Source organism: Dipteris shenzhenensis, chromosome 11 (assembly GCF_047967505.1).
Source record: "Dipteris shenzhenensis isolate YYH24624 ecotype China chromosome 11, Dip_SZ_1.0, whole genome shotgun sequence".
Lineage (NCBI taxonomy): Eukaryota > Viridiplantae > Streptophyta > Polypodiopsida > Gleicheniales > Dipteridaceae > Dipteris > Dipteris shenzhenensis.
The window spans coordinates 44,750,841-44,763,003 of NC_141606.1; the positions used below are offsets into that span (position 1 = coordinate 44,750,841).

The 12,163-nt window shown below is 46.8% G+C and overlaps 1 protein-coding gene across 2 annotated transcripts in view; it reads left to right on the forward strand.

Moving 5' to 3' along the window:
• The window catches only part of LOC147897066 (AT-rich interactive domain-containing protein 2-like), a 50,718-nt gene extending 40,795 nt beyond the window's left edge, over positions 1-9,923 (forward strand). For both annotated transcript variants that reach the window (XM_087381582.1, XM_087381583.1), the window contains exon 4: positions 8,380-9,923. In XM_087381582.1, coding sequence (XP_087237708.1) covers positions 8,380-9,519 — 1,140 coding nt within the window. In that variant the 3' untranslated portion in view covers positions 9,520-9,923. The remainder of the gene's footprint in view (positions 1-8,379) is intronic.
• Positions 9,924-12,163: the final 2,240 nt, after the last annotated feature.

Sequence of the window (12,163 nt, forward strand, 5' to 3'; positions counted from 1 at the left end):
TCGTGGGGCTTCCGCAGGGAAGGAGGCAGACTCCTGGAGAGACTGGATAGATTTTATGTCAGTGATTGGACCATCAGCAGAGGGGCCAGACGGGTATAGTATCAGGGACGACACTTTCTGACCACGCGCCTGTGCTCTTATCATTAGACTCGGTAGTTCAGTCCCTTCCTCCCCGTTCGTGCCGGATTCCCGACTCCATCTTCTTGAGGGAGGACGTGCGCAACAGTGTCGGTAGCCTATGGGACAAAGATTAGGGCGAGTGCGTGGATTTGGTTGATTCGGTGGCGCAGGCTTTGCAGGAGTCCAGCCAGATTTGTCAGCTCGCAGCCCTTTAGGTTCGACAGTAGTAGTGGGGCAGAGAGAGAGCTCTTCGTAGAAACCTCGCTTCCATTCAGCGACTCCAGCAGGCAGCCCCGGGCTCGGAGGAGCTTCGGATCCAGGCCCTTCGAGCCAGAGCCCTTCTTGAGGAGACTCTCCAGCGCCGTTCAGAGTTTTCCTATCACGCCTCTCTCTTTCTGGGCTCGGAAGGGCGACCGGATGTGCAGGGAGTTCTTCAAGACGCATGGCCAGAGAGCAGCAGGTGATCAGCTACGGAGTCTTAGGACAGCGGAGGGACACATCGTTACTGATCCGGGTGAGGTCTTGGGGTTGGCTACCGACTTCTACAGGACTCTTTTCCAGCAGGAGCAGCTTGTCCCTCGCACTCGACGCTCCCGCGAGGAGGTGTGGAGGCACATTCCAGCCCTGGTCCAGCCCAGCATGCAGGCGACGTTGGCACCGTTCACTACGGACGAGATGTTGGAGGCCTTGATGGCCATCGACGGGCAGAAATGCCCTGGCGAGGATGGGCTATCTCGAGCTTTCTTCACCTCCTTCTGGGATCAGATCCATCAGCCCCTCCTAGCAGCCCTCCAGAGGATTTTCAGCAGCGGATATATGCCAGAGAGCCTCTCCTCGGGACTGATTTGCCTCATCCCGAAGGGAGGAGATCGACAGGAGATCCGTCAGTGGCGCCCGATCACCCTCCTTACCACTGCCTACAAAATCCTTGCCAAGATGATTAGCGCCAGAGTTCGGCCTCTACTTCCTGACCTCATTCATGACACTCAGACAGGCTTTGTCCAGGATCGCAGTATCCTGGATAATGTCTCCACCTTCTCAGAGGCGTCGGAGTGGGCTCAGCACAGTGGGTCACATTTAGCCATCGTACTTCTCGACTTTGAGAAGGCCTACGATCGAGTGGACTGGTCCTTCCTGGAGGGTACTCTGGAGCGACTAGGTTTCCCAGCAGGATGGATTCAGGGTATTTCAGCGTTATACAGGACAGCTTCTAGCAGGGTCATCATCGGCGGTAGGATGGGAGAGCGATTTCGTTTGGAGAGATCAGTGCATCAGGGTTGCCCCCTTGCTTCTTACCTGTTTCTCTTCTTCGCCGAGGCTATGACATACTACCTTCGGGCGAGGTCGACCGGGATCCGGGGTGTTCGCCTTCCCATCAAGGAGAACACGGAGCTCCTGGACTCGGAGTATGCAGATGACACAACACTGTATGTCGAGGATGATGAGATGATGCTGGAGAGGGTGAGGATGGCCCTAGAGGTCTTCTGTTCGGCAGCCGGTGCGAAAATCAACTGGAACAAATCAGTTGGTTTTCTCACAAATCCCGGGGCGTGCTCACAGTGGTGGAGGTTTTTGGGTTTCAGGTGGATCTCGCGGGGATAGACAGCTAGATATCTCGGCTTTCAGGTCGGCCTGGATATCACGCCAGCTCAGCAGTTTCTCCCGGTGCTAGATTCCATTCGATGGAAGCTGGCTTTCTGGAGCACTGCTAAGCTCTCTCTTGCAGGTCGTGCTCTGGTAGTCAACCAGGTCCTCCTAGCCACGGCTTGATATGTGGCTTCCTGTTGGTGTTTCTCGAGATCCAGCGTGGCACAGCTTAGGAGGTTGGTTCGAAACTTCCTGTGGTCCGGGGGGATGGTCTCAGAGATGCCAGAGCTAGGGTTGCCTGGCAAACAGTCATTCTTCCGCAGGCTGAGGGTGGCCTGGGGTCATCGATCCAGAGCTTCAGAGTCAGGCCCTGCTGGGCAAGTTAGTTATCCGCGGTTTGACCCCGGGGGGGGCAAACGTGGAAGATGTTACTTCAGCAGGGGGTCGGTTCTTGTGTCCCGCGCCGAGGTGGAGAGTGGCTACCGTCTCTCAGGTGGATCTTCACTTCCGCCCCGCTCACTCAGCCCCGCTCCCCACTCGTTCGTAGCCTCCTCATGGTTTGGAGGCGGCTCCGCCTCAGTCTCATACAGTCCCCTCCTAGCTGTCAGGAGGAGATCGATCACCAGCCGCTCATCTGGAACGGTCAGGTCAGAGATGCCGAGGGCCTTCAGCTGGGGGAGAGATCACACATCAGGTGGGACGGTTGGATGCGGGGGCCAGCCCGGTCCCTTCGAGTTTGGAGGAACACGTACAGACACTTGGAGACCGTTGATCTAGCAGTCGCAGCTGGAGGTGCCCGTGGAGCTCAGGCGAGACGCATGGAGATAGACGGAGCGATCCCAGCTGATTGGTTGGTTCCACTCGAGATTTAGATCCTCATGCCTGGTGATGACCGTTGGCTGGGACAGTTCACCCTCCGTGGCATCCCACTGGTGGTTGCAGGTCGGATGGACGACACCTTTGTTTCCTTCTTCGCGGTTATGGGGGATGGCCGACTCAGGAGAGAGGATGTGCTCATCGACCCCCTACTCCCATGGCAGAGGGTTCGGGTCGTAGGCCTCGTGGGGAAGGTTTGGCGAACCGATCCCAGTATAGAGCAGGATCAGCTGCAGTTATGGTCTCTGGCTCTGGGAGGGGCGGGCCTTGTCAAAGCTTGATTGGAACCCAGGAGAGTGGAGATGGCCAGAGATTGTGACAGGTCAGGGGCCGACCTCTTTCTTTGCCTACAGCACGACATTGGGCAGGAGAGTTCTCGGGAGGATGCAGAGCCGCCCTCCCACCTAGCGGCCCAGTTGGTATGCTCAGGGTATCTCCAGGTTATTTTTGCAGGCCTTCTGGAAGGCCTTGTGGGAGAGCTGGTGGCCGCGGAAGATCTCCTACTTCCTTTGGCTTCTCGCCCACAAAGGTCTTCCAGTGGGGAGTTGGTTGCGGCAGATAGGTCAGGATGGACGTTGTCAGATCTGTCATGAGGACGAGGAGTCACCAAAACACTGCCTATGGAGCTGCACTCGCGCCCAGGAAGTGTGGAGGTGGACCTTCGGGATCCTTACTCGCGCAGCACCGGAGTTAGGTTTGATCACTTGGGGCGCGTTCTGCTGGTGCAGCACCGCACCTGGTTTTCATCACTTGTTCGAGGCATGTCTGCAGGACCCCACGTTCGTTATTACACAGGGGACGTGGGGGCCGCTCGAGAGCATTCCGCTGCACCTGGTAGAGGCTGGCACAGGATCTCAGGAGAGACAACCAGTCTGGGAGATTATTAGCAGCATCGCAGGATGGCACATTTGGACCTCGCGCTACGCGCAAATCCTCGGTGGTACCTCCCTTTCGACTGCCTAGATCATGACTGACATATGGAGTGAGATTATACACACCCTCAGAGGCCAGTGGGACCAGATACAGGGAGACTCCCGGGCTGGCCGGGAGAAGCGAAGACGTTTCCTCCGTGTTTGGGACACACAGGGCCTCTTCTTCGAGCATACTTCGCAGGGCCTTCAGTGGCGCTACTCACCACCTCTCTGGCTGTTCATTCACACTCGCCTGATCCCTCCGTGAGAGAGAGCTTTACTTTTTTGTTACCTTTTGGGCTGCGTCCGATTTGTGAACGCAGCCCGTCAGTTGCAAAGCTGACCTCATGTATCTTGTTTTCGAAGTAATATAATTAGCACTGTTTTTCGGCAAAAAATATTATCAATGGTCCTTCTAATGCCTCTATGTGCAAAATATGGACTCGCATGTAACTCACTCATGACTAGATGCCGAAATGCTTTGGATACACATATTGTACAGAATGGCAGGTATCCATGTATGCTTCTAACTCCCTAGTCTCATTAGGTTGGAACCTTGCATAAATTTCAGCGAAGTCCTTGCTTACTAAGCCTATCTGTAAAATTCATTGTAATATGTTCTTACCTTTCAGAAGGAAGAAGTAAGGCTGGAAAATCCCAGCAGTCTTGCTTGTGTCAGATTTAATGCATGGTCATACATCACATTTTGAACAAATGTTGAAACTCCCTTGCGAAGTTTAGGCCATTGGAAGTACCTCTCAATATCATCAATGATACCTTGAGAATATGGACTCGCATGTGACTCATGACTCGATGCCGAAATGTTTTGGTACACATATAGTACGCCCAAATAGATCCATCCATGATGGAGTATGCTTCGAATGCCCTAGTCTCACTATGCTGGATCCTTCCATAAATTTCAGCTAAAGTCCTTATCAAGAGATACATTGCTCCTAGTACCTGCTGCTTAATCCCAGAAATGTGATTAACTTGGGGCTGTCTACTCAAAGCATCGGCTACTAAGTTATCCTTCCTTGGTTGATATTCAATATTTGGTTGACCAAATGATTGAATATATTCAATCTAATTGATCTGTTTGAAAGAGACAATGGGTTGGGAGAATAAGTGCTTAATACTTGATGGGCAATCTTAATCTTGAAAGTGGAACCATTTAGATATTGCCTCCATAATTTCAAAGCCTGTACAACTGCAAATAACTTCTTCTCGTATGTTATATATTTCAGCCTGGCCCTTTGAAGCTTTCTACTCTAATAAGCAATGGGATGTCTTCCTTGCATCAACGCTGTTGCAAATGGAGAACTGCTTGGTCGAATAAGGCCTTTCTTCAATAGATCATCAATGTGCTTTTTCTACCTCCTCCATTTCTATCCTATTCATCCTATAAGGAGCTCTACATGAAGAAGCTCCTTGCTCTAAGTCTATGGCATGATCTTCTCTTTCCATAGGCATTACAAACAAGTCGTCTATGGAAGCTCTTAGAAACTCGTGTCTTCCCTAATCTTCTTTTGAAATATGAAGATTGTTTGAGTCATGTATGTACATTATACTACAGTATACTCATTTTTAAATCAATCTTTTTGCTTGAGTAGGAGTAATCAAGGGGATGGAATACACGTCTTGATCCTTACCATCGTACCGTGCGAAGTTGAGCTTCCCTGGAAAGGAAGGCTTGGCTAGAGGTGGAAGTCTCTCCTTTTCTCCCCCTGTTGGTCAGAGTAGAGAAAGGAGAAGCTGCTGGTCTCGTTCTTCCTTCTCTTCTTGAGTGAAACGTTCACGGCCTCTCGATCACGTTCGTCTTTTGCTTCTCGAGCTGCCCTTTCAGCTTCTTGAGCTTCGCGATCGCGTTCTTCTTTTGCTCCTCGAGCCTCCGGATCACATTCTTCTTTTGCCTCTTGAGCTAGCCTTTTGTGCTCTTTGGCGGACTACTCACGATCTTCTCGCATTTCCTGAAGTTGGGTCATGTGGGTGAAGAGAGTCTCGGACTGTTGTTGCTGCATCTGCATTATAGCCTGCAACATGGCTATCATGGCAGACATGGAAGTGTTTGCAAGGTTCTGTGGTGGGGGTGGTTGAGGCACTGAACTCTCCTCCCTTCCGGTGTTGGACTGTTCACTAGTGCTCATGGTTTCCTTGCCGGATCTTGTCTAGACCATAAAACAATAGAGCTGCCCTTAAAATGAACCTCCCTATCTCAAGAAAGAAAAGTGAAGCTCTGATACCATTGTAGCCGGAGATAGACTATTCTCACTCTCTCTTCTGCTCAATAATAATTGCAAGTGCAAGATGATGCACTCAATACACAAAATGATGCTATGAATGTGAGTGAGAGAATCAGAGGGAGAGAATGTAGTGGAGCTCCGAAGAGGAAATAGATACAACTGAATAATGAATGCCCAAAGGGCTGAGTACAACTGTATGAAGGGGCTGAAACCCTCACTGCAAAATTGGAAGACTAGACTACCTAGAGGAGGTGAATCCTCACTAGATCCGTGAAGAGGCTGAGGCTACCCTGCTGGTCTGTTGTGGGGAAGCTTGGGCTCTGCTGCTCTGAAGGCTTAATGCCTGAGGAGTGGATGAAGAATGAGGGCCAAAGGCTGCCCTTTTATAGCTGTAAGGTCAGCTTGGCCGACTTGGTTGACGCCGACCGTTGACCTTGGTCGGCTGGTCAATGCCAACCGTTCACCAAGTCGGTCAAAAAAGTCAACGTCGACAAAAAGGCAATGTGTTGACCTTGACAAAAAAGTCAACTCTGTTTTTTGATCTGCGATGATGTGGCATTTACTGTCTCTTGACTGTGTGCTGATTGCTGACTGCGTAGTGCTGCCTACATGGCTGTATGGATGCTTGCATAGCAGTTCACCTAGCTGCCTGTGTTGGCACCAGCTAGCATGGCCACGGGGTTATGGATGCCCATGACATGAAGGGTTTAGGGCGATCCAACTTTCTTTTGGGTATTTCAATGAGGTCTTTAAGAGTGGTTGGGTTGCACATTTCCCTCACATTGAGGTTTAGGGCTATTAGATATTTCTTTCTTCTATCTTCTCACTCTTTCTTTGTAACTCTAAGGAGAGTTTCTAAACCAGGTTGTGAATTCAGCAATACTCTCATTGTTATATTTCCTGAACCTTTCCCAACGGAAGGTCGAGGTTTCTTCATGCCTTGGTGGCATGAAAGTGGCTTTCAACTACTCCACAAACTCAGCCGATTCAAGGATACACTCTTTTCTTGTTTGGACTAATGACTACCACATGCACTAATGACTACCACATTAGAGCATCCTTTTGTAGATGCATTGTAGCAAGCGCAAGGTTCTCTTGATTAGTCTTGTCTTGATGGCAAAGTAGAGCTCGAAATAGAGGATTTAATTAAGGATTTTTATCAGCCTCCCTTTCCTCATCATATGTAGGTCTCTCTTGGTTGAAACTTAATTCTTTTTGGAGAAGTACTCAGTTCTTCCTCCCCAAAGTTGAGAACCCTACTGCTCAATCATTTTACTAAGCTGAGAAACCAGCTTAGCGATAGGAGACGACTCCTCTCTATTCTTCGCAGTTATAATCCATGTGTGTGTTGATTGTCAGAAATTTTCCTCCACCGGCAGCCTCTTCGCTTTGCGTGTTATTTTCTTGCCTCTCCTTTGGCGCACACAGCCTGTGTGTCGCCTCTCTGCCACATGCTGTTTTGTCGCACATAGCCTGTTCGAATCCTTGCCGTGCACTCAATGTTGCTGTCTCCAATCTCTTGTTTGCCTGAAAAGTGCTCTGATACCACTTGAAATTCAAAGCTCTCTCTTTCGTGAATGCTTCAGTATGTTGTTCGTTTTTAAGATGTTATGCAGCATATAAGAATGGAGCGATAGAGAAAGTGACACAGGATATGGTCCTCCAATGGGGAAGAGTGTCCCAGATTGGTATTATGTTGACTCTTGCTCAAGCACACAGGACATGCAATGTGTGTACGATCTGAATGTGGGAGCGGTGAGTGAATGTGGGCAAGAAGACACACGATGAGACATGCAGAGACTCACGCCTATTCATTGAACCCCATTTACTGAATTGGGATACACTTAGCCCGACTTAATGACTAAGCTTTACTCCTTAAGGTCTTGGACCTTATAAGAGTGCACACTAATGTGTCTACCTCCACCTAGGTGCATTGTGCATGACTCTTTTTAATTCATTGATGTTACATGTACAATTTGGGTGCCATTTGAAGCAGTGGCTCCAGTTCAACAGGCCCTATCTATTCAGATGATCCACCTCAATAACAGTCTCAGTCAGTGTCCATCATCAATACAAACATATGTTGCACCATCAAATCGGTGAATAATGTAATAATGTGTATTAAAATAATCATTTTCCTTATCATGGCCTGGGATGAGGTACGGAGCTGGCCGATGGTAATCTATATTGCATGAGAAAGGTGAGTCTATACGTACCTGGGTGTTTGGTTGTTGCTCAGAGGAAAAGATTCTCTCGGTAAATTCACTATTGCTAGCATAGACAATCAGTAGGATTGTTGGTGTGCTAAATATTTCGGCCATAGGAAACCAACATGCTAAATTGGCTTTAATGTGTATTTTTACTTCAGCTTTATTTACAGTAGCCCTCCTTACAGCTCGGTGTACAACAATCTGCTAAACTCATATATATCTGCACTGGTCGTTTTGCAAGGTCTTTTCACATTTAAGTTTTTGGATTAAATGAAAACGCTTTAAACCGCTTTATTCTAGGCATGGATACAAGAGTTATTGGAAAACATGCATTAGAGAATAAAGACAATTGAGATGATGTGTTCTAAAACTGAATGTTCAATTTGAGCATCTGGTTATCAGTGTAGATCTCATGATAACGTGACTGTGCTGCAGAAGAAACAAAGGATTCCACCCGCTTTATATTATAAAGAAGCTCCCAAACCCAACAAGCAAATGCTTGAGAAATTGCGAGCCAATCAAATACGGATAATGAACTCTGGTTATAATCCCTCAGCTTCCGGAACTTCCTTTGATGGACATGAAATTAGACCACGATGGCTATATCGGTGCCCCGGTCGAATGCTTGCAGTTGGTCAATTTAGTGAACAGCCATCAGATCACTCTAAAACATATCCTAAATTCATGAATGAAATGGTAGGCATGGGGTATCTTCTGAACAACAATGCAGCTCGGAAAAGGATTCCTATTGGTGCACAATTTCAGGCCCAAGTTCCTCCGTGGGGAAATCATTCAAAACCATTGTTTGAGCAAGCTGGGATAGAGGATGGTTTAGTGAGTAGTGTCAGCCACTCATGCGACTCAGAAAGCATGTTATGGCTCGGAAGTCTTGTATGGCCACTTTCAGGTTCTGAGAGTGTGGTGAACAAGGATAGAATAGGTAGAGGCCGGCCTCTCAAATGTGATTGCGTGGACCCTGTTTCAATAGAATGTGTGAGAACTCATGTGTTGGTAGAGAGAGAGAATTTAAAACGGGAATTAGGTGAAGCTTTTGACAGTTGGGGCTTCAATGACATGGGTGAAACGGTTTCAGAGCGCTGGACCAAGGATGAGGAGTCCACGTTTGAACTTATTGTGAGAAGGAACCCAATATCAATTGGAAAGGATTTCTGGGATGAAATCCCTACAGCCTTCCCTTCAAAATCTATCAAGGAGCTGGTGAGTTATTATTTTAATGTCTTTGTTTTAAGGCGTAGGGCAAGGGAGAATAGGACGGTACCAGAATCGATTGACAGTGATAATGATGAACGGGAGCTGCTAAATGACGAATGTGATGTATCTGATGGATTCACATTGGCTAGTGGTGCATATGAGGATCATGTGCGAATGCAAGATGCTGAATCAAGTGAAAAGTCCAGTATTCTATTAAATGATTTGGGTTTGAGGGTTTGTAGTCAAGACTCCTTATGCACTTCAGGTCCCAGGCATCCACCATGTTCATTAGGGAAGGATGCTGTTCAGCATATATTGAGAGGAAACAGTTGTGAGGGTGCTCCGATGGTTTGGAATAGGTAAGAACTGTCCATGCTAAGGTTCATTTTGATGCAGAGGTTTTGAATAGTGGCTGTACACGGCAGGGTCAAACACGGGAAGGTTTATGCCAGAAAGTCGCTTGTTTCATGCTCCTTTGGGAAGCCCACCACCAGACCATGCATGGATTGCGATGAAGATATAGCCTCTTAGAATTACAAAGTCCTGGCATTTCAGAGCTGGCTAGATAGAGGAATGATTCTTTGGCTCTGTGAAAGTCTCATATCCATTGTGTCTGCATTCGTTTTTGTCGCCCTATTTAATATCTGGGACACAGATACCTAATGTGTAACAGCTTATTGGATTGGAAAACTCACCAGAGTATTTTTCAATTGTCAAGGTTTTGAGACATGCTCTTGTCAAAGGAGCAAGAACGGAAATCTAACTTGTAGGGGACAGATCTTTTGATTTTTGGTACTATCAACATGTTCTAAATGTAAGAAGGTATCAACAAAATGTATAATGACACTTGATTTGCCATTGTGGTATCTTGTATGGACAGCAGTTATAAATCTGATTCTCCGGCGAAAGGAGTTGTTTCTGAGGGAATGTAGAGTAACAGTGTCATGGTTTTGATGCACTATGAAATCTCGTCTAAAGGGTTATTTTCTAACGAATGTAAAAGTCAACATGGTGTGGTTTGATGCCTGAATTCTGCTCATATTCATTATCTAGGATATGAATGGAGTGTGTACAAGGGGGTGACAGTATAAAGTATTAGGGAGGTTAGGTAGGTAGGGTAGAGTGGTGAGATGTAAGGCCATGGCGAGTGGAAAGGTGAGAATTGTGATAGGGGTACACGTTTACTCCTACTTAGTTGGGTGGCTGCATGTGAGTGGGCTGCGCATGTACATGCATGGTGGGTGGGGGCAGGCTTTAGTGCATGCATGAATGTCTAGCATATGAATGCAGTGGGAGTGTGTATAGGGGGTGCTGGTATACACAACCATGCATGGCGGCTGGGTGTAGGTTTTAGTGCATGCATGAATGTCTAGCAGTGAGTGTGTATAGGGGGTGCTGGTATACACAACCATGTGGGTTGGTTGGATTGTCTTGTGTCGTGTGTAAGTGTTGTGTCTTTGTTAGGGTGTTCTTGGGAAGGTCCATTGCTTGATTGTGGTTGCACATGCATGCTTGGGTACATGCACAAAATTTTAGAGTTAAAAATAGCTTTAAAAAAGACTATGAACCTTGAGGTTCTTTAAGGCCATGAAATTCTCTAATGGTAAGCTTAGGAAAACGTGCTTGTTTGAGGCGCACTTGAGCTCAAGCAAATTCGAGACCTTTTGGTTATTGAAGACGCATGAAACATGTGCAACATTTTGGGACACACTTGAGATTAAGAAAATAGTTCATTTCTTCCCATGCATAATGCTTTGTGAACACAGTGAGTGAAGGTTGGTTTGTTTCTCTTGAGATTTTTTTGAGTCGTTGAAAAATATGATAAGTCATGTTTATTGTACATAGATGGAAGCAATATTTTTTTGAAATAGTTAAATGATATTCAAGTTTCTTTCATTCTCGAATAGGGTAAATGTGAAGTGGGAAGAATGAATATATATATATATATATAGAGAGAGAGAGAGAGAGAGAGAGAGAAAGAGAGAGAGAGAGAGAGAGAGAGGGTTTTTGCCGAAACAGATGACATAGCTTTATTTAAAGATTGATTGAAAAATTAAACATTAAGCATTACCCAATACCAAGACTTGTTGGAGAAAAAAGTGTACTTGAGGGGTTTTCTAAATACCCCTTGAACACGCGTGATACCTAGGATTTCTTAGTAGTGCACCCTTGGAGGTTGGATGAGAACTTAAGAACATATGATAAAGCGCCATAATTAGATGCAATCGATTAAACAAATGGCCGGTCTATTGACAATGCTATTGTTGTCAATGTTGTGACAAGGGCAATGAAGACCTTGCCAGGTATTGCATTACTAGAAGGGCATTCCTTGAAGAAAGAGCCAATACATTGGTGGATACAAGTAAAAGTTTGCGTTGTTGTATCGAAGTGGGCCACAGATGTGCAGTTGGTGCGATTCTCGATTACCAAAGTATACAAGATATAGAGAAATTCCTACTAGAAGAGATGAGGTACTCCCCCAAGGTGGGTTGAGGGTGTCCAATGATGTGGCGAACAATCCTAGTACGGGTGGTTACTTGGCCTTAGATGCCGGTCTTGAATTGTAGGAAGCATTGAAGGACGCAAAGATCAAATGTCAGTGCATCAAAACTATTGAATCTTATACCAATCTTTCACTAGCACCTATGCAAGCAGCTCACGAGATCAATAGAGCTGACTATACCAATCCTAAAGGAGGTCACTTTAGTAGCCAAATCCAACGGTGTGTTATGCAAGCTTGGCTGGTGCTAGTCTGGTTGTTTGCACCACCCAGCATGGATTGCTACAGAGTGGGCCATAGTAGTAATTAACTATTTTGGGCATGTTGCTTAATGGTGGATTAGGAGTGAACATTATGTTTGATGATTTATGTTGATGGCTTGGATTCTATACGTGGGAGCCACTCCTATTTGTGTTTAGAATGGTGGATCAATGGCATGTACACCCAATGGGCCTCCTTCGCATAGTTAATATAAGGGTGGTCGACCTCCAATTCATAATTGCCATT